The 23,890-nt window shown below is 35.7% G+C and overlaps 1 protein-coding gene across 5 annotated transcripts in view; it reads left to right on the top strand.

Annotated features, from left to right (window-relative positions):
- Positions 1 to 19,332, top strand: part of ROCK1 (Rho associated coiled-coil containing protein kinase 1) — a 153,013-nt gene extending 133,681 nt beyond the window's left edge. For 3 of the 5 annotated variants that reach the window (XM_028092520.2, XM_028092521.2, XM_028092523.2), the window contains 8 exons: positions 3,795 to 3,983; positions 5,073 to 5,232; positions 11,605 to 11,675; positions 11,882 to 11,970; positions 15,133 to 15,211; positions 15,371 to 15,632; positions 16,335 to 16,542; positions 17,784 to 19,332. In XM_028092520.2, the coding sequence (XP_027948321.1) occupies positions 3,795 to 3,983; positions 5,073 to 5,232; positions 11,605 to 11,675; positions 11,882 to 11,970; positions 15,133 to 15,211; positions 15,371 to 15,632; positions 16,335 to 16,542; positions 17,784 to 17,790 (1,065 nt within the window). In that variant the 3' untranslated portion in view covers positions 17,791 to 19,332. Of the gene's footprint in view, positions 1 to 3,794; positions 3,984 to 5,072; positions 5,233 to 11,604; positions 11,676 to 11,881; positions 11,971 to 15,132; positions 15,212 to 15,370; positions 15,633 to 16,334; positions 16,547 to 17,783 lie in introns of those variants that run through there. The other 2 variants (XM_028092522.2, XM_088019568.1) reach the window with 2 other exon arrangements.
- Positions 19,333 to 23,890: the final 4,558 nt, after the last annotated feature.

Consider the following 23,890-nt stretch of genomic DNA (forward strand, 5'->3'; position numbering starts at 1 on the left):
AATTGAGGAAGACACAAAGAAATGGACAAACGTTCCATGCTCATGGGTTGGAAGAACAAATATTGGGAAGATGTCAGTGCTACCTACAGCAGTCTACACATTCAGTGCAATCCCTATCAAAATACCATCCGCTTTTTTCAAAGAAATGGAACAAATAATCCTAAAATTTGTATGGAACCAGAAAGACCCCAAATAGCCAGAGGAATGTTGAAAAAGAAAAGCAAAACTGGTGGCATCACAATTCTGGACTTAAAGCTCTATTACAAAGCTGTCATCATCAATACAGTATGGTCCTGGCACAAAAACAGACACACAGATCAATGGAACAGAATAGGGAGCCCAGAAATGGACCCTCAACTCTATGGTCAACTAATCTTCGACAAAGCAGGAAAGAATGTCCAATGGAAAAAAGACAGTCTCTTCAACAAATGGTGTTGGGAAAATTGGACAGCCACATGCAGAAGAATGAAACTGGACCATTTCCTTACACCACACACAAAAATAGACTCAAAATGGTTGAAAGACCTAAATGTGAGATAAGAGTCCATCAAAATCCTAAAGGAGAACACAAGCAGCAATCTCTTCGACCTCAGCCGCAGCAACTTCTTCCTAGAAACATCTCCAAAGGCAAGGGGAAGCAAGAGCAAAAATGAACTATTGGGACTTCATCAAGATAAAAAGCTTTTGCACAGCAAAAGAAACAGTCCACAAAACCAAAAGACAACCGACAGAATGGGAGAAGATATTTGCAAAGGACATATCAGATAAAGGTCTAGTATCCAAAATCTATGAAGATCTTATCAAACTCAACACCCAAAGAACAAATAATCCAATCAAATGGGCAGAAGACATGGACATTTTTCCAAAGAAGACATCCAAATGGCCAACAGACACATGAAAAAGTGCTCAACATCACTCGGCATCAGGGAAATCCAAATCAAAACCTCAATGAGATACCACCTCAACAGCAGTCAGAATGGCTAAAATTAACAAGTCAGGAAATGACAGATGTTGGTGGGGATGCGGAGAAAGGGGAACCCTCCTACACTGTTGGTGGGAATGCAAGCTGGTGCAACTACTCTGGAAAACAGTATGGAGGTTCCTCAAAAAGTTGATAATAGAGCTACCATACGATCCAGCAATTGCACTATTGGGTATTTCCCCCAAAGATACAAATGTAGGGATCCGAAGAGGTACATGCACCCCGATGTTTATAGCAGCAATGTCCACAAGAGCCAAACTATGGAAAGAGCCTAGATGTCCATCAAAAGATGAATGGATAAAGAAGAAGTGGTATATATATACAATGGAATATTATGCAGCCATCAAAAGAAATGAAATCTTGCCATTTGCAACGACGTGGATGGAGTTGGAGGGTATTATGCTGAGCGAAACAGGTCAATCAGAGAAAGACATGTATCATATGACCTCACTGATATGAGGAATTCTTAATCTCAGGAAACAAACTGAGGGTTGCTGGAGTGGTTGGAGGTGGGAGGGATGGGTGGCTGGGTGATAGACATTGGGGAAGGTATGTGCTAGGTAGGGTGAGCGCTGTGAATTGTGTAAGACTGTTCAGTCACAGACCTGTACCTCTGAAACTAATAATACATTATATGTTAAAAAAAAAAAAAAAAGCAGGAAGGGAAGAATGAAGGGGGGAAATTGGAGGGGGAGACGACCCTTGAGAGACTGTGAACTCTGAGAAAAAAAACTGGGGGTTCTAGAGGGGAGGAGGGTGGGGGGATGGGTTAGCCTGGTGATGGGTATTAAAGAGAGCACGTACTGCATGGAGCACTGGGTGTTACAGGCAAACAATGAATCATGGAACACTACATCAAAAACAAATGATGTAATGTATGGTGATTAACATAACATAATAAAAAATAAAATAAATAAATAATAAATGAAATAGGGGCACCTGGATGGCTCAGTCGGTTAAGTGTCTGCCTTCGTCTCGGGTCATGATCCCAGGGTCCTGGGATCAAGTCCCACGTCAGGCTCCCTGCTCAGTGGAGAGAGCCTGCTTCTCTCTCTCCCTCTGCAGCTCCCTCTGCTTCTCTCTCTCTGGTCCAATACATTTTTTTTTAAAAATAAATGAAATAGATATATACATAATGACATGGGGAAATATTTCCCATTATATATGATATAATATCAAATTTAAAAAGCAAGTCACAGCATAGAATATATAGCATGATTCTGTTTTTAAATTTAAATATATTTGTAATCAGCTTATATACATAGGGAAAAGTTTAGAAGGATATACACCCAGCAGATTGAAAGAAGAGACTTCAGCAGAGGTGCTCTTTGATGGGTGATACTACAAGGGCTTTTTTCACTTTCTTGATAATATATTTCTGTATTTGATTTTTCTTGTAATAAATATGTTAGATTTACTATTAGAAAAAAACGAATACGCATTATGAGTTCAATGAAATAAGTTTTTACTGCATTAAAAAATTTATGGGCTCCTCCTCCTAGATAGGACCAAATCTACACGGAAATGATAGTAGCTCAGGCTTTTTTCTATTTTAATGGAAAAATCTTTGTTTTTTTTAACATCATTGCAGAAAAAAGCGTGACTTATGTTTTAGTTTATGTAGCTTAATTTCACATGCTTTTAACTGTCTTCTGTCTCATTTTGAATATATTCTTTCCTCTGGCAAAAGGGGTTAGCCTCAACTAACATTTATGTTCCCTCTCACATTCAAAAGGGCCTCAGTATGGCCTAGTCCGGTACCCTGTCTGCTTACTTTTCTACTTGTCCAAAGGAAAAGAATTATCTTGTGCCTTATTGCCTGTGTATTGTTTCATCTGACTGTAATGCCATTCTTGGCTGTCCATGACTCCCCTCTTTAATACTGTTTCTTCTTTGCTTATCCAGTTCCTGTTTGTCTTTTTAAGAAACACATATGGACACACATGCGAGTACACCAGGCACATATGGACACACATGCGAGTACACCAGGAAGCCATCCCTGACCTCCCAAGTCTTAGTCAGCATCCTTGCTTGCCTCTTTTCTTTTTACTCATTGCACTGTACTATAATGCTGGCTTGTCTGGCTGCTCCACCAGACTAGGATGCCTTTGGGGCATAACTGTATATTCTATTTTTTTTTTAAGATACATTTATTTATTTGAGAGAGCATGAGCAGGAGGGGCAGAGGGAGAGAGAATCTCAAGCAGACTCCACGCTGAACGCAGAGCCTCAACATGGGCTCTATCCTATGACCCTGAGATCACAACCTGAGACGAAACCAAGAGTCAGAGGCCCAACCAACTGTGCAACCCAGGCGCCCCTGTATATTCTATTTTTATATCGAGTGCCAAAGTGCCTACATACGATATAACAGGTGCTGAATAATTGTTGAATGATAAATGGATTTTTGCAGGCCTGTTTGGTTCATATATTTGAACGAGATAAAACAATAATAGTTACTCGTGCTACCAGTTATCATGTCCCAACCTTCATTAGGTTTGTATTCTCACACAGTCCTGCTTCCTGATTTTGAAGGAAAAAAAATACATTTTAGTGGAGATTTAAATTAGATGGCTACAATATAGATCTTTTTTTTTTTTAAAGATTTTATTTATTTATTTGACAGAGTGAGAGAGCACAAGCAGGGGGAGCAGGAGAAGGAGAGGGAGAGGCAGGCTCCCCGCTGAGCAAGGAGCCCGATGCGGGACTCAATCCCAGGACCCTGGGATCATGACCTGAGCCGAAGGCAGACGCTTAGCCAGCCGCCCCTACAATATAGATCTTTATTAATAATACTTTAATATTTTAATAGGCTGTTAACAAGTTGGCAGAAATAATGAATCGGAAAGATTTTAAAATTGATAGAAAGAAAGCTAATACACAGGATTTGAGAAAGAAAGAAAAGGAAAATCGAAAGCTGCAACTGGAACTCAACCAAGAAAGAGAGAAATTCAATCAGATGGTAGTGAAACATCAGAAGGAACTGAATGACATGCAAGCGGTAAGATTTGTGTGTGTGTGTGTGTGTGTGTGTGTGTGTAGGATTATTTTCTTAATTTGACATTGCTATTTATACCTATTATCTATTGATCTTACCTAGTTTTTTTAGTATAAAAATGCATATTCAGGTTTGTAGTCTCCACAGTTTGATCATTATTACTCTAATATGAACTGTGATCTTGAAAAACTAGAAAGATACTCTGTTACCTGTTAACCGTGATGATTTGAGTAATATTTACCCATTAACATTTACTTGATTAGATGCTGCTTTGAGAAACAACCAAGGGTTTGCCTCTTTGGCTTTAGACTGACATAGAGATATGACTAGGATAATATTAACTATAGTTGAGATAGAGGATTTGAAATATTGTAGATTTTTTGTTTTCTCTAACCAGGACTCACTTTTCAGAAATCAAAATATCAAACTTAATTTTTTTATATTTCCTGGCTTGTTAATAACACAAAATTGAGAACATAGTCTCTGGACCTAGACTGACTTGGATACAAGCACTATCATTTGTGCTTTTACCATCCTGAGAAGCTTTCTGTACCTTTTAAACTATTTCATTTGGAGCCATAAAAGCATGTCCTATTGTTTTAACAGGTGTTTGGTGTTTGTTTTTTGATGCTTTATATTTATTTATTTATTTTGAGAGAGGGAGGCAGGCCCAGCAGAGGAAGAGGGAGAGAGAGAGAATCTTAAGCAGGCTCCATGCCCAGCACAGAGCCTGATGCAGGCTTGAACTCATGACCCTGAGATCATGACCTGAGCTGAAATCAAGAGTTAGATGCTTAACCACCTGAGCTACCCTGGTGCCCCAGCTGCTTTGTATTTAAAAAATAAAAACAAAATAGTTGTTTAAAGCAGGGAGACAAGGAGTTTACCCAAGCAATGTATTACTGAGGAAGAGAACTTGCATTTTTACAGTTGTATCAAAATCTGTAGTTGTGAGCACTCATGAAGTTTACAGTAATTTTTTAGTAAGAGCAACTTTAGATTCTTTATCATTTATAGTTCCATTCTCAGTTTCTTAATATTAGAAATTTGATATTGATTTTTTTGTATTATCTTGGTATTTTTCAAAAATAGCAATTGGTAGAAGAATGTACACATAGGAATGAACTTCAGATGCAATTGGCTAGCAAAGAGAGTGATATTGAGCAATTGCGTGCTAAACTTTTGGACCTTTCGGATTCTACAAGTGTTGCTAGTTTTCCTAGTGCTGATGAAACTGATGGTAACCTTCCAGGTAAGAATATTTCTATTCATTCGGGTTTGCTTACATGTCATGGAAATTAATGTATGTTTCTTTCATTTAGCTTTCTACCCTTTGTCATTTTTTTCCATGGATCCTTAAGAAATTTGTTTCCGATAGCCAAAGTCTGATTGTTTGCATTTTATAGAATAAAAGCAGTCAAAAGAAATCTTAGGCTATTAAAATAAATCTGAGAGGCTGTACCTGAATAGAAATCTGAAGAACTTTATGAATCTATAAACGCCTAACTCCATGGTGAAAGTCGAAGCTGCTGCTTACACCTTTCACTATTTAAAGAAAGTTACATGTTTTCATGAGTAGCCGCTCTTTAATGTTTATGTTTTTGTTTTTATGTATTTTTGTGCAAAAACTAAGAACTATGCTTAATAATCAGAACCACAGCAGCCTATATAGAGACCTTTCTAATGTAGTAGTGATAAACTTTGGTCAGACTTTAAGTTTCAAATTTAGAGACATAGATAAATAGGATTGAGAGATGCAATGAGGGGGCAGAGTTGATTAAAGGCAAAAGTGAGTATGTAGGATTTCAGACTTTTTTTCTATGTCTTTTTTTTACAGTAGAGAATAAATTAAAAAACAAATACCCATTCTTGGGTTTATTGTAGTGTAAGTTATAGTACATTTATATCTTTTTAACAGAGGTAAGCAGTATACATATTATAAGTTCAGTTTGGGAATGAATAGGTTATAAATACTTATGCACACATACACACACATTTGACATACTACATATCCTTCGTTCAAGGTTTTGGAAGTTTTGTTCACATGGTCATAAACTTGAAAATCGATTTTTATTTGTGTATTTCCTGAATAATGTGTTAGATTTAACTCTTACTTGTATACCATATAATCCCTGCCCTCCTTCTTTTGTGTCTTTGCTAGCCCCAAATCAGGTATCTGAGAAAAGCGGGAAGTGAAATTTCTTATGACAATGGTCAAGGAGTTCCTTCTGTTTTCCCATTATTGGTTCTCTGAAACCTCCTGCCTCTTGAGAATCTTGTAGGTGCATGTCCTTTATCAGAGGATCACTTTGGATTTAACAAGAACCTCTTGCTTCAGTTGTTGTTTGAAAATCTTTCAAAAGTTAGATTTAATCATCAGATTATGACTTCTAGGGGTGTTTGGCTACATTCTTTAAATTGTTGAACTGAAATTATAGCTTAGAGCCCCCCTTTGTTAACCCCAAGCTATTTCTTTCTTTCTTTTTTTATTTTATTATGTTAGTCACCATACAGTACATCATTAGTTTTTGGTGTAGTGTTCCATGATTCATTGTTTGCATATAACACCCAGTGCTCCATGCAATACGTGCCCTGCTTAATACCCATCATCGTGCTATTCCATCCCCCATCCCCCCTAAAACCCTCAGTTTGTTTCTCTGAGTCCATAGTCTCTCATGGTTCATCTCTCCCTCCGATTCCCCCCCCTTCATTTTTCCCTTCCTTCTCCTAATGTCCTCCATGCTATTCCTTATGTTCCACAAATAAGTGAAACCATATGAGAACGGACTTTCTCTGCTTGACTTATTTCACTTAGCATCATCTCCTCCAGTCCCATCCATGTCGATGCAAATGGTGGGTATTCATCCTTTCTGATGGCTGAGTAATATTCCATTGTATATATGGACCACATCTTCTTTATCCATTCGTCTGTTGAAGGGCATCTCGGCTCTTTCCACAGCTTGGCTATTGTGGACATTGCTGCTATGAACATTTAACCCCAAGCTATTTCTTGAGTTATTTAGTAAAGGAATTCTTACTCTAAAATAATACTGGTGGCCATTCTTCATTGCTATAAAAGGAGACCAGTCAGGTATCCCTTTCTCTTATTACTGTGCTCTTAGTCTTAAAACTTTACATACAAAATCTCTATAGTGCTGACTTTCATACTGTATGTAGAAAGTACTGGATAATCTTTAATAAGTGTTTTTTTTAACCCATTTTTGCGTCACATGTTTTGCTAGTAAATTGAAAATCTGTACTAAATCTACCATTTACCAGATACTTAAAAATGGGCATTGGCAGATAAAGTTAAGGTTTTGCAGTCGTATCTAGGAAGAACTGTTAAAGAATTCTGATAATTGCTCTTAATTTAAGAGAGTTACGTATGATTCAAGTATCTAAAATTTTTGAAGATAATGACTAATTAATTTTAGTTTAGAAAATTAATTAAAATGCAGGCTGAAAAGGGAGAACTTTGAATGGAATACATTTATTCAACAGTTAAAGGCCTTTTGAAATATGGATCATAATTTTAGCCCAGTGAGATGGGTTGTTTTTTTTTTAAGATTTAATTTATTTATTTTAGAGAGAGCATGAGTGCACATGCAGGTGGAGAGCAGGGGGAAGGGCAGAGAGAGAGGGAGACTGAGGTGGGGCTCAGTCCCAGGACCCTAAGATCATGACCTGAGCTGAAACCAAGAGTTGGATGCTTAACCAGCTAAGCCACCCAGACGTTCTGAGATTTTTTTTTTTTTCTTCCTCAAGAAGTTGGGTGGATCGGGGCACCTGGGTGGCTCAGTCGGTTAAGTATCTGCCTTCGGCTCAGGTCATGATCCCAGAGTCCTGGGATCTAGCCCCGTGTTGAGCCCTCTGCTCAGCAGAGAGCCTGCTTCTCCCTCTCCCTCAGCCTGCTGCTCCCCCTGCTTGTGCTCTCTTTCTCTGTAATGACTTAGTTATAGATTTCATCATTCAATATAAAGATTCTCATTTAATTATCATGTATATCTAGAACTAAGCCTCTATAACCTTCTTAATGGGCATCTTGTCCTTAATTAGATGAAATCTCTTAAGTTTCCCAATTCTAAAAAACTAAAAATTATCTGTTGCACAATCCTTTGAAGTTCTTAAAATCACTTTTATTCTCCTAATTCTTTTATGTCTTCATCCTCCTTCTGGTTCTGTAGCAGGTTGTATCTTAGCACACTGTACATATAAAGGTTACACTTGGGTTAAGATTAGCCTGTTGCCTCGATGACAAAAAGACTAACATGATAGCTGCCTCTCCTCCTTTGTTCTTTCTCTTTACTTCTTTTGGAACCATTGACCTAATAATCTGAAAAGAATATAAAAGCACAGGGTGTTATACACAAACAATGAATCATGGAACAGTACATCAAAAACTAATGATGTACTATATGGTGACTAACATAACATAATTTAAAAAAAAAAGAATGTAAAAGTAGATGAAGCACTAGGAAAAACACGATATCAACACTATTAATATTCATTATCTCTTACGGATTATCTGCATCATTCTCTTTCCATCTAGCTTTATCTCAGTCTATGTAATTTAAACCTGTAAATAGTGGATTTCTTAGTGTGTTTCCAAGCTTTTGAGTATATGAGAGCTTCTGACTTGCCCAAATCTAATCAATGGTTTGGAGATAATGCATCTGAATTCTTGAGCAGTGATTAATTTCATTTTTTATATCACTTCTGAATATAATTAAAATATTTTAGGATGGTTCCTTAGTGCTGTTTCTTAAGCAGTATGTGTTTATCCAAGTAAACTTTGGTAGCCTTCACAGTTAGCTTTAATGTTTAAACTGGCTATATTGGATATTGATTTATATATAGTTAGCCTCTTTGTCTCTTATTTGGGTAAAGGAATCAAGTGTTGATATTGCAATAATAACATATCTAAATTTTTTTGGTAAGTTAAAATTGCTCTACAAACACATAAAACCTGGAGCCAAGTTGCTTTGTGCTTTGTACTTTCGTAGCATATTATTGATGATAATCTAGAGTTAGAAGTCCTCAACATTTATTTATCAGGAGAAGCTGATTCCTGTGTTTGTGATGTAGGAGAAAGAATTTAAAACATTGTACTTTCAGATTGCCACATAGGTCACAAGTGTAATGGTTTTAAAGGAGGTTTATATGTATATTAAAAAAAACAGTATGTTTTTTTATATCTAAGACAGCAGGAGTAAGTAAAGGAAATAGAGGAGAAGCTAGTATGTATTTTTTAATTTATCCCTAAGGTTAGTCCATTTGTTTTTCTGAAGGGAATTTACCAGGAAAAACTAAAATTCTCCCCTGTAACACCAGTGTTTTAAATTGGTGAAAACCTTCACATATCCTGAGCACCTTTTTTCAAGTTCCAAATTTCCTCATTTAATTTAAATGAGAGCAAATATAAAATTGGGCTTATTTGGATTCGTAAAATGCCTTTTAGCATGCAAAATTTTTGTAGGAACACTGAAATGACAAAGTCATAACCTACAACAATCCATTGAAAATATATTAAAACACTGGCAGGTTAATCCAAACCTAGAGCCATAAAGCATAAATAATTTTGGCATTCTCATAGAGAAATAACTGGGGGATGGGGGTATTTTGGCATACACAATTTTATATAAATGTCAAGATTTCAATAGCTTTCACATCTTTTTTGTGAGAAGTTACTTGTATTAAATAGACTTAGGAGGAGTAAGAGCTGCAATTTGGGGCACACTGAAGGGAAATTTTCCTAGCAATAACTTGTTGCTTTTGTAAGATAGAATATTTGTGAGTGATTAGCAACCTTCTACATGTTATTTATTATGAAATTGCCCTTTGGTTTTTAAATTATAACCATTATTTACAGAGGACGACTGGCTAATTCAGAAAAAAAAAAGAATTGCAAAATAATCAACAAATATTTGTCAAGTACCTACCTACTCTTTGTGTCAGATGTCTTGGGGTATATAAAAATGGTGTTATGATATGGTTCCTGATCTTACAGAACTTACCAAGGAACTACCTAAGGAGACAAAATAATTATTGCTAAACTAAATAACAGCAACCAAGAAAAAAATTGGGAGAAGAGAAGGATCGTTTTGAGCTCAGGTTTCTCATTTTCTCCACCTTAACAACTACAATTTAGATGAAGGGGAATACCAAAAGCAAAGGACATTTGGTACATGGAAGAAGTTGGAACAAAAAGAATATTACTTCTGATTCAATTAACTGCAAAACTTTTTAGTTAAAGGACAGAGTAGCATTGTGTTCTAGGAACACAAGCTCAGAAATTAGCCTGCCAGGGTAAACTCTACAGTTTTGACAGTTACTGATAGAGTATACCCTTGAGCAAGTCCGTTTACTTTCTAAGCCTTAGTGTCTTCATTTGTAAATGGAGAATGATAGTAGAAGCTATCCTATCCTGTATTCATAGGAATATATCATATATTCATGGGATAATAAGTAGATTAAATGTGAGATGTTACTTGGAAAGCACATTCAAACCATAAATGTTCAGTGAATGTTATCTATTGTTATAATTACTCTAAGACTTAGATGTTTTACAGCAGTTTAAGTTATGTGGAGAAAGGCATTATACATTCCCATTAGGGTCATGATTTGAGCATTATACTTGAAAACTGGCTACTTTTCTATTTTTTGTGCCTTAAATAAAATAAGATAGATATAGAAAACAATGAAATGCTCTTATTTCTAACCTGATATAAAATAATCATTTCTAACAGAATACTCTTTTTCCTACAGATATTTCTAATAAACATTAATTATATTTAAACAGTAATGATATTTATTTTTAAATGCCTCGTTTGAATTTGCCAAGGGATTTCTGATATGCACAAACTGGTTAAAATATTAGCAGCTGACCAACTCAATTCTATGTTCTTTTGCTGTTTATCAAAGTCTTGTATAACATACTTAAAAGACTTTATTTACATCTCTTTAGTTTGGTAAGAATTGCATTTGGACTTAACTCTAGAATTAAGTACCACCCCAAACCAGATTTGGACAGTTTTATTGAAATTATTATGGGTGTTCTACCAAAAAGTTTATCAGAATATTGTGCTGAGAAAACAAATAAAATGCTTGTCTCTTATTCTTTATATCTAGTTGATTCTGCCTGCATTCCTTATTTATTTATCTTCTATTCTTATCTTCTGTGAGTAATAGGACACTTCTCTGTACTTTTGCTTGCTCTTTCTTTTGTAAATCATCGCTCTGATTTGTTCCACTTGCTGCATTTTTTTTTTTTGCTAAGTATTTTTATGAATGTTAAGTGATATTTAAAGTCTTCTGTATCATATCCCATTTAAGCTGCAATCCATTCCAGTCTTGCCTGGCTATTAAGGGTATTGTTTTACTTCATACTTTTATAATTGAGTACTAAATGTTAATTTTATGGGAAAAGTGGCTTGGGATTTTTTCTGCAATATTTGTATGGCCATTAAAGTTGATTTGTGTGATTGAAGCATGGAAGAGCAAATTGTAGCACTTATTCATTTAGCTGTGTTCAAATGCCTGTTGCTGCATGCTGTCAGACAACTTGTAATAGCTTTTCTTCTTGTCACAACTTAAGACTGAAGACTATATATTCTTTTTCTCCTAGAGTCAAGAATTGAAGGTTGGCTTTCAATACCAAATAGAGGAAATATCAAACGATATGGCTGGAAGAAACAGGTATTATATGCCTCATTTTTTTCTAATTGATATTCTGTTATATATTTTACTTTTAAAGCATAGAACTTGTATTAACTGCTCTATTATTAGCATTGATCTCAGATTAATACATTACACTTTAGACATAAATGTCAAGTATTGTGCTTATCATTTTAAACCAAGTTAATGTTGCTCGTATATATCTTCCCCTTTTTTTCTCATTTCAGTATGTTGTGGTAAGCAGCAAAAAAATTTTGTTCTATAATGATGAACAAGATAAGGAACAATCCAATCCATCCATGGTATTGGACATAGAGTAAGTTGCCTTTGGTTGAATTGTAAATCAGTTAAATGTTAACTTATGATAATTATTTTTAGACTTAAAATTTAGGGTGTTTTTTAAAGATTTTATTTATTTATTTGAGAGAGAGAGCACATCAGCAGGGGGAGGGGCAGAGGGAAAAAGCAGACTCCCTGCTAAGCACATGGGGCTCCATCCCAGGACCCTAAGATCATGACCTGAGCTGAAGGCAGATGCTTATCCGACTGAGCCAGCCCATAGACATTTAGTTTATATTTTGTTATTTAAAAGATATTACCTACTTTTCTTAACAAACTTTAAAACTTTATATTAAATTTTTAGCAAAAGGTGAGAGGGAAAATTTTGCATAGCTGATTCATGTATTCTAAAGACAAAATTTTTATTTCAAGTGTTTATTGGTTTTAGATTCTGAGAACATCTCCAAAAGTACTGTATATAATTATGCAGTCATTGTTAAGGAAATGTAAATATATCTTTTGCTTTTAATAGGGGTCTTTAATAAGCTTAGGGCTTTTCCTTTGTATTCATTCTAAAACCATTTCTTAAGCACTGCTGACTGTGTCATCGTGGGTGCTATAGATCGTACAAAGATGAGTGAGCCGGTTCCATTTTTAAGGGGCTTACAGACTAGTAGTAGAAAAGGTAAAACATGCAACAAAATATAAATCCAAAGTGAAATGTATTGGGTGCTATTCATGAAAAACATAAATTTACAATGAAGTACTGCCATTCCTTTGGAATTAAACATTTGTGAAGTCAGTTATAGCTAGAATATAAAAAGAATTAAGCAACTACCAAAGAGTACTGAAATTTTATTTCCCAATTTTTATCTTTTTTTCAAGTATAATTAATGTGCCCCTCCTCTGCCCATTTTTAATTGGATTATTTTGGGGGGCTTGATGTTGAATTGTATAAGTTCTTTATATATTTTTTATATTAACCCCTTATCGCATATATCATTTGCAAATATCTTCTCCCATTCAGTAGGTTGTCTTTTTATTTTGTTGATGGGTTTTTTTTTTTTGCTTTGTAAAAAGCTTTTTTTGTAGTATAGTCCCAATAGTTTAATTTTGCTTTACTTTCTCTTGCTAAAGGAGACCTATCTAGAGAAATGTTTCTGTGGCTTATGTCAAAGAGATTACTACCTATGTTTTCTTCTACGAGTTTTATGGTTTCAGGTCTCATATTTAGGTCTTTCATTCATTTTGAGTTTATTTTTGTGTATGGTGAAAGAAAGTGGTCCAGTTTCAATCTTTTGCATGTAGCTGTCCAGTTTTCCCAGCACCATTTGTTGAAGAGACATTTTCCTGTTTTGTTTTCTTGCCTCCTTTGTCATAGATTAATTGATCATAAAAGCTCTATATGCTCTATATGCTCTTCTGTTGATCTGTGTGTCTATTTTTGTGCCAGTACCATACTGTTTTGATTTCCTAATGTTTTAAAGAAGTATTAGTTGTGAAAATTTAAATGATCAACTTAAGTGGAGTGATACATAAGCACTAATATTAAAGACATCATCTTTCAACTTTCAAAAGTTCAGTACTTTCAGATTGATGAAAGTTGGTTGTTTTACCTTTTTATTGAGGCATAATTTTTTTTTTAAGATTTTATTTGTTTATTTGACAGAGAGACACAGCGAGAGAGGGAACACAAGCAGGGGGAGTGGGAGAGGGAGAAGCCAAGCAGGGAGCCCGATGAAGGGCTCGATCCCAGGACCCTGGGATCATGACCTGAGCTGAAGGCAGACGTTTTAACGACTGAGCAACCCAGGCGCCCCGAGGCATAATTTTTATGTAATAAAATGCACACATCTTAAGTATTATGTTCACTGACTTTTGACAGTTATAAACACCCATGTCATTATTACCCGTGACAAGATAATATTTTCATCACCCTAGAAAGCCCACTTATACTTCTCAAGGGGGAAAAAAAGATCATCTGAATTTTATTACTGAGTTTTGCCTATTCTAGAACATCATATAAATTTATAGGTGCCTATTCATTTTCTTTATGGTGTCTTTTAGTGGAAGCCAGTTTATCAGTTTTTTAAAAGAATTATAGCCTTTTGTAGTCTAAGAAATTTTGCCTTCCCAAAGGTTGTGAAGGTATCTGTGTTTTCTTTTAGGAGCTTTATTGTTCTAGGCTTTACATTTAAGTTATGATTAATCTCAAAATTTACTGTTGTGTTTGGTAAGGGTTTGCAGTTGAGGTTAGGTTTGAATGTGTAGATGTGTGTTTTTCCATGTTAGATATCTGGTTGTTCCAGTAATATTCAGTTTTATATATTGATCTTGAATCCTCTAATCTTGCTGTTTACTTACTAGTTTTATTGGTTTTTTGGTGGATTCCACAGGACTTTTCTACAAATATAATCATGTACTTCTTTCCAGTCTACATGCCTTTCTCACATGTATGGATTCACATGATCACCACCAGTTACAGAACAGTTCCATCACAGGGACCTGTCTTGCTACCCTTTTGTAGCCATAACAAGTGCCCTTTCTCCATCCTTCTCTAATCCCTGGCTACCTGTTCTCTGTTCTCCATCTCTGTAATTTTGTCATTTCAAGGATGTTAGAATGGAATCAAATAGTATGTAACATTTGAGATTGGCTCTTTTCACTCAGTATCATTCTCTTGAGATTCATCCAAGTCGTTTATTTCTCTTTATTGTTCAGTAGTATCCCATGGTATGAATGTACCACAGTTTAACCATTCATTTGGGTTGTTTTCAGCATTTGGCTATTATAAATCAAGCTGCTGTGAATATTCATGTACAAGTTTTTATATAAATTTTCATTTCTCTGGAATAAAGGCCCAGGAGTACAGTTGCTGGGTCATATGTTTGTTTAGTTTTGTAAGAAACTGCCATTCTGTTTTTCATAGTGGCTCTGCAGCTTTTACATTTCTGCCACAGTTGTGTGAGTGATGTAGTTCTCTGCATCTTCATCAGCATTACTATTTTTAGTTTTTAAATTTTATAGGTGTATAGTGATACTGTGATTTTAATTTGCATTTCTCTAATGACTAATGATGTTGAACATCTTGTCATGTTCTTATTTGCTATCTGTATGTCTTCTTTAGTGAAATGTCTGTTTGTCTTTTACTGTAGATGAGTTTTTATAATAGCTTATATCATACTTATTTTCGTTTTAGTAAATTGTTTCACGTTCGACCTGTAACCCAAGGAGATGTTTACAGAGCTGAAACTGAAGAAATTCCTAAAATATTCCAGGTAAAAACCATAAATTCTAATTTTAGAAGATCTTTTACTTAAGTACTAAGTGCATTTTTTGAAGTAAATGCAAATACACCGGTGCTTTTTATACATTTGGAACTTTTATGTACAAATTAAGACTTTTTAAAATCTTCCTTTTACCATTCCTGAATGTAGATACTATATGCAAATGAAGGTGAATGTAGAAAAGATGTAGAGATGGAACCAGTACAACAAGCGGAAAAGACTAATTTTCAAAACCACAAAGGCCATGAGTTCATTCCTACACTCTACCACTTTCCTGCCAACTGTGAGGCATGTGCCAAACCTCTCTGGCATGTTTTTAAGCCACCTCCTGCCCTGGAATGTCGAAGATGCCACGTGAAGTGCCACAGAGATCACCTGGATAAGAAAGAGGACTTAATTTCTCCATGTAAAGGTAAGGCATAAAAATTATTCCTACAATTTATAAAAAATTAGAAAATGAAGTCCCATTTAAATAACTTCTTTAACTTCTTCAAGTGTAGCATTTTCTATACCAATTTGAAAAGAGATTGTACGAAGTAATATTTGGACATGGTGGAGCGACAGTGTTGTAGCTGACATTTCACAGTTACAGATTTAGCTTTGAACATAATGTGTTTAAAGAGAATTACCCCTTTAGAAAAAACGTACCTCTAAGAGATTACCCTCAATTGGAGAGAAGGGCTGTAGGTGAGTTCCACTGTACTATTCTTCTATGAGTTGTTAGTTTGTGCTTGTTTTCTTTTTGTCTGGTTTTCACTGCCTAGACCAACATGATGGATCAGAGACAAAATGTCCTCTAGGTTAGCAGAGGTAACCTGATGGAAAGAATACAGGCAATAACTGTTTTAAGATAAGAAACTTATGTTCTAAGAATACATTAATTTGTTTCGCTTCTGCATTTTTTTGTATTTCTGTTTTTACTTTATTTTTCTTAATAGTTTGTGACTAATGTCTTCTTTTTAAATGTTCAGCCTTAATTAAGGAGAAAGAGATATTGTCCAAGCTTAATTAAGCATAGTAAATCTTTTAAAATTTTAGGAACTTATGAAATTATGCTTCAATAGAGCCGTTTTAGGTATTGTATGACTTTAATTGTGTCTTTTTTTTAACATAGTAAGTTATGATGTAACATCAGCAAGAGATATGCTGCTGTTAGCGTGTTCTCAGGATGAACAAAAAAGATGGGTAACACATTTGGTAAAGAAGATCCCTAAGAATCCACCATCTGGTTTTGTTCGTGCATCCCCTCGAACGCTTTCTACAAGATCTACTGCAAATCAGTCTTTCCGAAAAGTGGTCAAAAATACATCTGGAAAAACTAGGTAAGGATTGCAGTGTTAACCTCTTTGACAGTGTGGAAGTGATTGCTTAATATCTATTAAAATCTAAAATCTAATTGTTCTTTTCCCTATAGAAGGCATCATTTGTAGCTAAGTATTTAGAATATATGACTTTACAAATTAGTTTGATTCCTGTTTGAAGTTAATAATATTTATAAATGTATAAATGTCATATTTCATTCCAGGTCCATGTCAGATTTTACTGTCATTGGTTGGTATACATGGCACATACTTAGCCCTTAATGTTTTAAATAACTTGTGGTTTGCCACCCTTTTTAAATGTAAATAGATTCATATAAAACTTTGCTCTTCTTTAAATTAACTATGTTGGCATAGATTTTTTTTTAATCAAAATTATTTGGTATCAGTGATGATGGTGTTGCAAATAAACTTCCCAATTAAGTATCCCCCTCTTTTTTTAACTGGTTTTGATAGAATTTTTTCACAAAAATATTTATATTCTATAATAAACAATTACAGGACATAATTCCTGAAGAGAGGTTATGATAGATGTCTCATTAAGTTCTCATTTTATATGTGAATAAATGAGTCCCAGAGGAATTAAGCCACTTGGATGCTATCACACATCAAGCTAGTGGCATAGTCAGGTTGAAACCTCTTTTTATCCAATTCTAAAGCCTAAGTTTTTTCTCCTGGACCAAATTCCAACTTTCCTAGAGTTTAATCCCTCTATTAAGAGAAATGTTTTAATCTAGAAGCTGAGACCTCACGTTGATTTGCCTCTCTGTTAATGTCACTCGAGTCTTCCACACAGACTTAAAACCATTTTTAATTCATCCCGTTTCTTTACTCCCTATTATCAATAACCAAGTCTAATTCTTGAAATGACTAAAAGGCATTACACTTTCCGTATTCTTCAGCTGCCATACTACTCCAGTGTATTATCACCCTCACTCCTGACTGACTTCTGTAAAATCCTGTTATCACCTCTCTCCTGTATAGGATAAAGCTGTATCCAAAATTATTTAAAATTGAATTATAGCTTTGTAAAAAACAAAAAAGAACACCATATGTTTGAAACAGAAGTAAGAAGAAAATAATGCTAAGTATATTTTTCCTTTTCCTGTTTTCCGAATTTTGTGTATTTGTTAATCAACATATAAAAATAGTGTATATTTACCTTTCCCTGCAATTTTGTTTCTTGTATTTTTAAACTATTTAATTACAATTTTTTTCTTTCTCTGCCCCCCTTCCCTCCCCAGCAGTTAACCATGTGACCTAACACCTTGTGGAATCATGTGGAATGCTACCTGATAAACCAGGCTTCTTTAACCATACAGAGCAGACAGGCTGTTCCTTTGACACAAATATCACAGGCTTCGGGGTTAAGATTGCTGTTATTCTGTCCTTGCTTTGGCACAAAAGCACACTGAGGGTTTTTTGTTTTTTTGTTTTTTGGTTTTAATTGCGGGTTTGCCTACAGGTAGATTAGATTAATTATTACTATGTAATGCAAGTACAATTGGGGGAAAGCTTAGGTAGATATATTTTTTAAAAAGGTGCTGCCTTTTTGAATTTCTAAGAAAACACCTGTCAATCATGATAGAACACAGTTTTCCTCATATGCGTGAGAGGAAGGGATTTTCACTTTCAAGTGGAATGGCCATCACTATGAAGATCAGCTCATGGAAGGAGTAAAGAAAATATCTCAAAATGAGACAACTGAAATTCTTTTAAATGACTTCAGTCTTTGTGCTCTTGCAAGACTATACAAAACTATTTTAAGAAAGCAGTGACATCACTTGACTTCAGTGCCCTCACTGTAGAATTTAAAAGCCTCACTTTTGATTGCCCGTGGCGGACTTAATGGAGAATAAATATTTTACATTATGCTTTACAAAATACTGTATGTGTTTCAGCACGTTTATAGATTGGGGAATGGGAGAAGGCAAAAAAAAAAAAATTTACATTTAATCTATGCATTTTTGCCAAGCCATATTGAGTTATTTTACTACTAGAGACGTTAGGAACTAATTGTACAAAAGAACCAAGTTTTAAAAGCATTTTGTGGGGTACATCATTTCTGTAATTGTATAATGTATTTCTTTGTGGTTTTAAGTGATAAAGACATTAAGTTAACAAACATATAAGAAATGTATGCACTGTTTGAAATGTAAATTATTCTTAGAACACTTTCAATGGGAGTTTCATTGACCTTTTAGTGCCTTAATTTGAAAGAATTATCTTACTGCCATGACTAAATATAGAAATTTCAAAAGAACATATTTTCAAAAAATATGTGTCAGTGGGTTTTTCATTGATAATTGGTTTAATTTAAAATATTTAGAGTTTTGTTGGACTTTCACAAATTGAGTACAATCTTTGCATTAAACTACCTGCTACAATAATGAATGACTTTATAAAATTCTGCAAAATATGTAGGTTACATCAATATAAAAGAAAATTACGGCAGTACATCTGTGATGTTTTCCAGTTAACATAGGAATTACCAGATAAATACTGTTAAACTCTTGTCCAATAACAAGAGTTGATTCGTATGGGCAGTATGATTTATTGTTTATTTTTTTAACCAAATACCTCCTCAGTAATTTATAATGGCTTTGCAGTAATGTGTATCGAATAAGAAGCACTGGAAAACTGATTCGTCTCTAGGATGATATGCATGTTTCAAGGGGTATTGAAAGCCGCACTGATGGATATGTAATAATAAACATATCTGTTATTAATATGCTAATGACTCTGTGCTCATTTAATGAGAAATAAAAGTAATTTATGGATGGATACCTTTAACGATGACTGGTGTTTTCTCATGGCTGAAATGAATAGAAACCATATTATAATTTAGTTCCTGACTGTACACAAATGTTTGTTAAATTCCATGATTAGATTAAAGTGAATTTTTAAAAGAAAATCTGGTTTGGGCCTAAAACTAGTGGCTACAGTTCAAAAGTTGACGAAGGTCTGTTGGGAAACAGTTCTCCGTGGGTCTCTTGCATTTTTCGTGTCTTATGAGCAGTGGCTCTGACAGCCTTAGTTCTGGACTATCTTTACCAAAGAGATTTGTATAGTCAACAGTCATGTCTCCCTCAAGAGAAAGACAGGTTGTTTACTGTCCAGTATAATAAAAGATAATATCTCCCTCTAGAGCAAAAGTTGGCAGATTTGCTTGTGCTCCTTATAAAAGATTCAGATACCCTAAACTCCAGGTTCCTCAGCTGTAATGCAAACCCACTGCGTGCTTGGCACCCGCCCTGGGCCACTCTGCATCTGCATCTCCTTGGGGGCCGAGGAGAACTGACAGGAGTGTGAAGCTCATGCTGCTTGCTATACTGTTAGTGTACACTTGTTTGGCTCTGTACAAGGTCCGGTGAAGTGCAGAGAACAGAGTTCATTCTAATTAGTTTAAGGAGAGGACTTTAAAACAAAAAAATTAACAGCATGAAACTCTTGAGAACTAACAGAGATTTGAGGAATGACTCTAAATGCCACATTGTAGAACTGGGTCAGCGAAGAAAGCTGCTTCTCTTCTAAGTTCAGAAAGCCACTTAGGGGCGCCTGGGTGGCTCAGTTGGTTAAGGGTCTGCCTTCGGCCCTGGGATCGAGCCCCACATTGGGCTCCCTGCTCAGCAGGAGGCCTGCTTCTCCCCCTGCCTGCCACTCCCCCTGCTTGTGCGCTCTCACTCTCTATCTCTCTGTCAAATAAGATCTTTAGAAAAGAAAGGGGCACCTGGGTGGCTCAGTCGTTAAGCGTCTGCCTTCAGCTCAGGTCATGATCCCAGGGTCCTGGGATCGAGCCCCGCATCGGGCTCCCTGCTCAGCGGAGAGCCTGCTTCTCCCTCTCCCACTCCCCCTGCTTGTGCTCCTTCTCTCACTGTGTCCCTCTCTGTCAAATAAATAAATAAAATCTTTAAAAAAAAAAATAGAGGGCGCCTGGGTGGCTCAGTTGGTTAAGCGCCTGCCTTCAGCTCAGGTCATGATCCCAGGGTCCTGGGATTGAGCCCCATGTCTTGCTCCCTGCTCCTCAGAGAGCCTGCTTCTCCCTCTGGTCCTCCACCTTCCACCCCCGCTCGTGCTCTCTGACAAAATCTTTAAAAAAAAAAGGCCCATTTATTTTACTCATTATAATCGTAATATTGGTATTTTTAAATCTGCAAAAGAATACGAAATGTATTTTTATATCTACCGTCCAGAATCAGCAAATGTTATATTTGCTTCAAACTGCTCGTAAAAAATTTAATCAAAGATCTGTTTGTTCCTCCTCCCCATTCCTATTTTCTTCCCTTTCCTCACAAAGCAGTAAAGACCATTAATTTGATGTGTATTCTTCTCATTCATATCCCAGCCCTTTACTGAATATGCATATACATATAAAGTTGTATGTGGTTTTTACATTTATATAAATGGCTTTACATTTTTCATGTGCAATATTCTGTAACTTTTTTCATTCATCATTGCTATTTATGGTGTCTATAAGTATTTACTTCGTTATAAGAAATAATAGCATTAGAACTTTCTATAATAAGTTGTCTCCCAAATTTAAACATTTTATTTATGTAAATCTTAATGTAGAAACCCCTTGTAATTAGTTTTAAGTCAGCTTCACTATTTTTGATTTTCTAAGCAGAAGATCTAGATATGCAAAAATAACATTGTTAGACTGTAGTTAAAATCTTTTCTATCTAAGTGGCATAAACATCCCAGCCAGGCTTTCAAGAAAGTGCATTTGATATAATAGAAAAATTGGAACATCTTCATAATCATATACTTAAAATTATATTTCTCATTGGTTCACTTTTCATTAGTTTGTTAAATTAATCCACACTTGCACCACACATGCTCAAAAAGTTAAAACCACATACTATCATATCAACAATAATTATCATCTTAACCACATCATTTTTATGAATTACTTACATAATAATTCCTATTTAACTATAAAAGTGGTGAGTCAACTTAGAAAAAACACAATTAACAAGGAACCATCAGACTCCAGAACAAGACTAGGATTCTTACTATTGAACCTTATTCTGAGGATCCTAACAAATACAACAGATAAGAAAAAGAAGTATTCTAAGTACTGAAAGGAAGAAGTAAATCTGTCTTTATTTGCTACTTATATGATTGCTTACCAAAAATGTTTGAAACAATCAACTGTAAAATTACAAGAACAAGAGAACTTAGTAATATCCAGCCTTCATAATTGTTTTGTTAGACTCACTGTTTTTAAACTTTGTTTAGTTGCTGATTTTTAAATTGGAATATTTCAGTTAAAACCTGATTTCCAGTAATTCTTTGTTTGTCAAGAGTAAGTTTGCTTGAATCATGCACAGAAGCAATTGCTTGACCCATTTTTGATAGGGCATATTCCAGTTCATCCAGTCCTACCTGGGCCACTTCACCTAATTGTGTTATCTGTCTAGTGTTTAAAACAATCTGAATTTTCTATGATGCCAAAAATGTAACATTTAGCAGACTTGATACATGAAAATGTAAAGGTCTATATGGTCAAAGACTCCCGAGGCAAAATTAAACTAAATGACACTGGAGAAAATATTTGAAAAACAGAAGATTACTTTTTTTTAAAGATTTTATTTATTTATTTGACAGAGAGAGCACAAGCAGGCAGAGAGACAGGCAGAGGGAGAGGGAGAAGCAGGCTCCCCTCTACGCAGGGAGCCTGATGCGGGGCTCGATCCCAGGACCCTGAGATCATGACCTGAGGTGAAGGCAGACGCTTAACCAGCTGAGCCACCCAGGCACCCCAGAAGATTACAAATCTAAAAATCCTGCCAACCAACAGTTTAAAAAACAAAAGGAAGGAAGGAAGGAAAGACGGAAGGGGAGGGCAGAGAAAAGATCCTATAGAAAAATAAGCTAAAGGTGGGGCGCCTGGGTGGCTCAGTTGGTTAAGCGACTGCCTTCGGCTCAGGTCATTATCCTGGAGTCCCGGGATCGAGTCCCGCATCGGGCTCCCTGCTCGGCGGGGAGTCTGCTTCTCCCTCTGACCCTCTTCCCTCTCGTGCTCTCTATCTCTCATTCTCTCTCAAATAAATAAATAAAATCTTTAAAAAAAAAAAAAGAAAAATAAGCTAAAGGTAATGAATAGAAAATTTATTTATACAAATGGCTAATAAACTATGAATTAAAACCAATGTAACCATTTTTTTGCCCATTAAGATTATGTTTTTTAATCATAATATCTAGTACTTTCAAGAAATGGGAAAATAGTTATTGGGTGAAATTTATTTTGGCAGTATTTATAAATATTTTAAATATATATATGTATATGACATCATCAAGATGGCAGAATAGGAGGACCCAGCCTTCATACGCTGACAAAAACCAATTTAACAAATACCCCTGGATAAAAAGTTCACCTCTATGAGACCTCTGGGCTCTAGTTGAAAATATCCAGCATCCCAGTGGAGCACAAAATCCAAGAGCAGCTGCATTGAGAAGGGTAAGAACACTTTAAATTTAACTGTTGACACCCCTCCCCCAAACTGGCACAGCTCAGCACTGAGAGAGATACTTTAGGTGCCTGATTTCTCTACAGGGGAAACAGAGAATGACGTGAGCATCCAGCTTCCCCAGCCTTTTGGGGAACTGCTCAAGAGGCTTGCTTCTGGTTCACCTCACTAAGAATGCTAAGGGAATAGATACGGCTAAATAACCTGGGGGCAGCTAAGAACAAAGGCTCAAAGCCTTTGGTCAATGACCCCTCTGGGGACCAGCTGAGCCTACAGACCCCAGTAGTCGCCTTGACTCTGTGAGATTGGGAGAAGGTGCACAACCCTAAGATTGTTCCTACAGGAGAGAGGGAGAGCAGTGAAGCTTGTGCCCATCATCACAGCATCTCAGTGCACTGCCCTTAGGAAAAGGAGTGGTTGACTCTCAGCACTTGGCATAACACTGTAGTGTAGGGAGAAAGCACACAATCCTAAGACTTCCACATCAGGAAGGAGTAAGAGGAGTGGAGCAGCTGTATTCATAAAAATTTTGAGAAACTTCGGAATCTCTAGTTTCTTCTGAAAGCTAGTCAATAAAGGCTAGGTGACTGCTTCTTTAAATGCACAGACATTAATGCAAGCCTACAAGGAACATGAAGATTAGGAAAACAACACAACTAAAGACAGAAAATAAATTTCCAAAAACGAATCCCAAAGAAATGGAGATCTATGAATTGCCTGACAAAGAATTCAAAATAATAATCTTAAAGAAACTCAATGAACTGCAAAAGAACACAGACCACTAAATGAAATCAGGAAAGCAATAAGCAAAATGAGTAGCTCAACAAAGAGAAACTGTAAAATAAGAACCAAACTGAAATTCTAGAGCTGACAAATAC

Source organism: Eumetopias jubatus, unplaced genomic scaffold (genome assembly GCF_037043125.1).
Source record: "Eumetopias jubatus isolate StellerSeaLion01/CBP00866 unplaced genomic scaffold, mEumJub1_p1.0 scaffold_16, whole genome shotgun sequence".
NCBI lineage: Eukaryota > Metazoa > Chordata > Mammalia > Carnivora > Otariidae > Eumetopias > Eumetopias jubatus.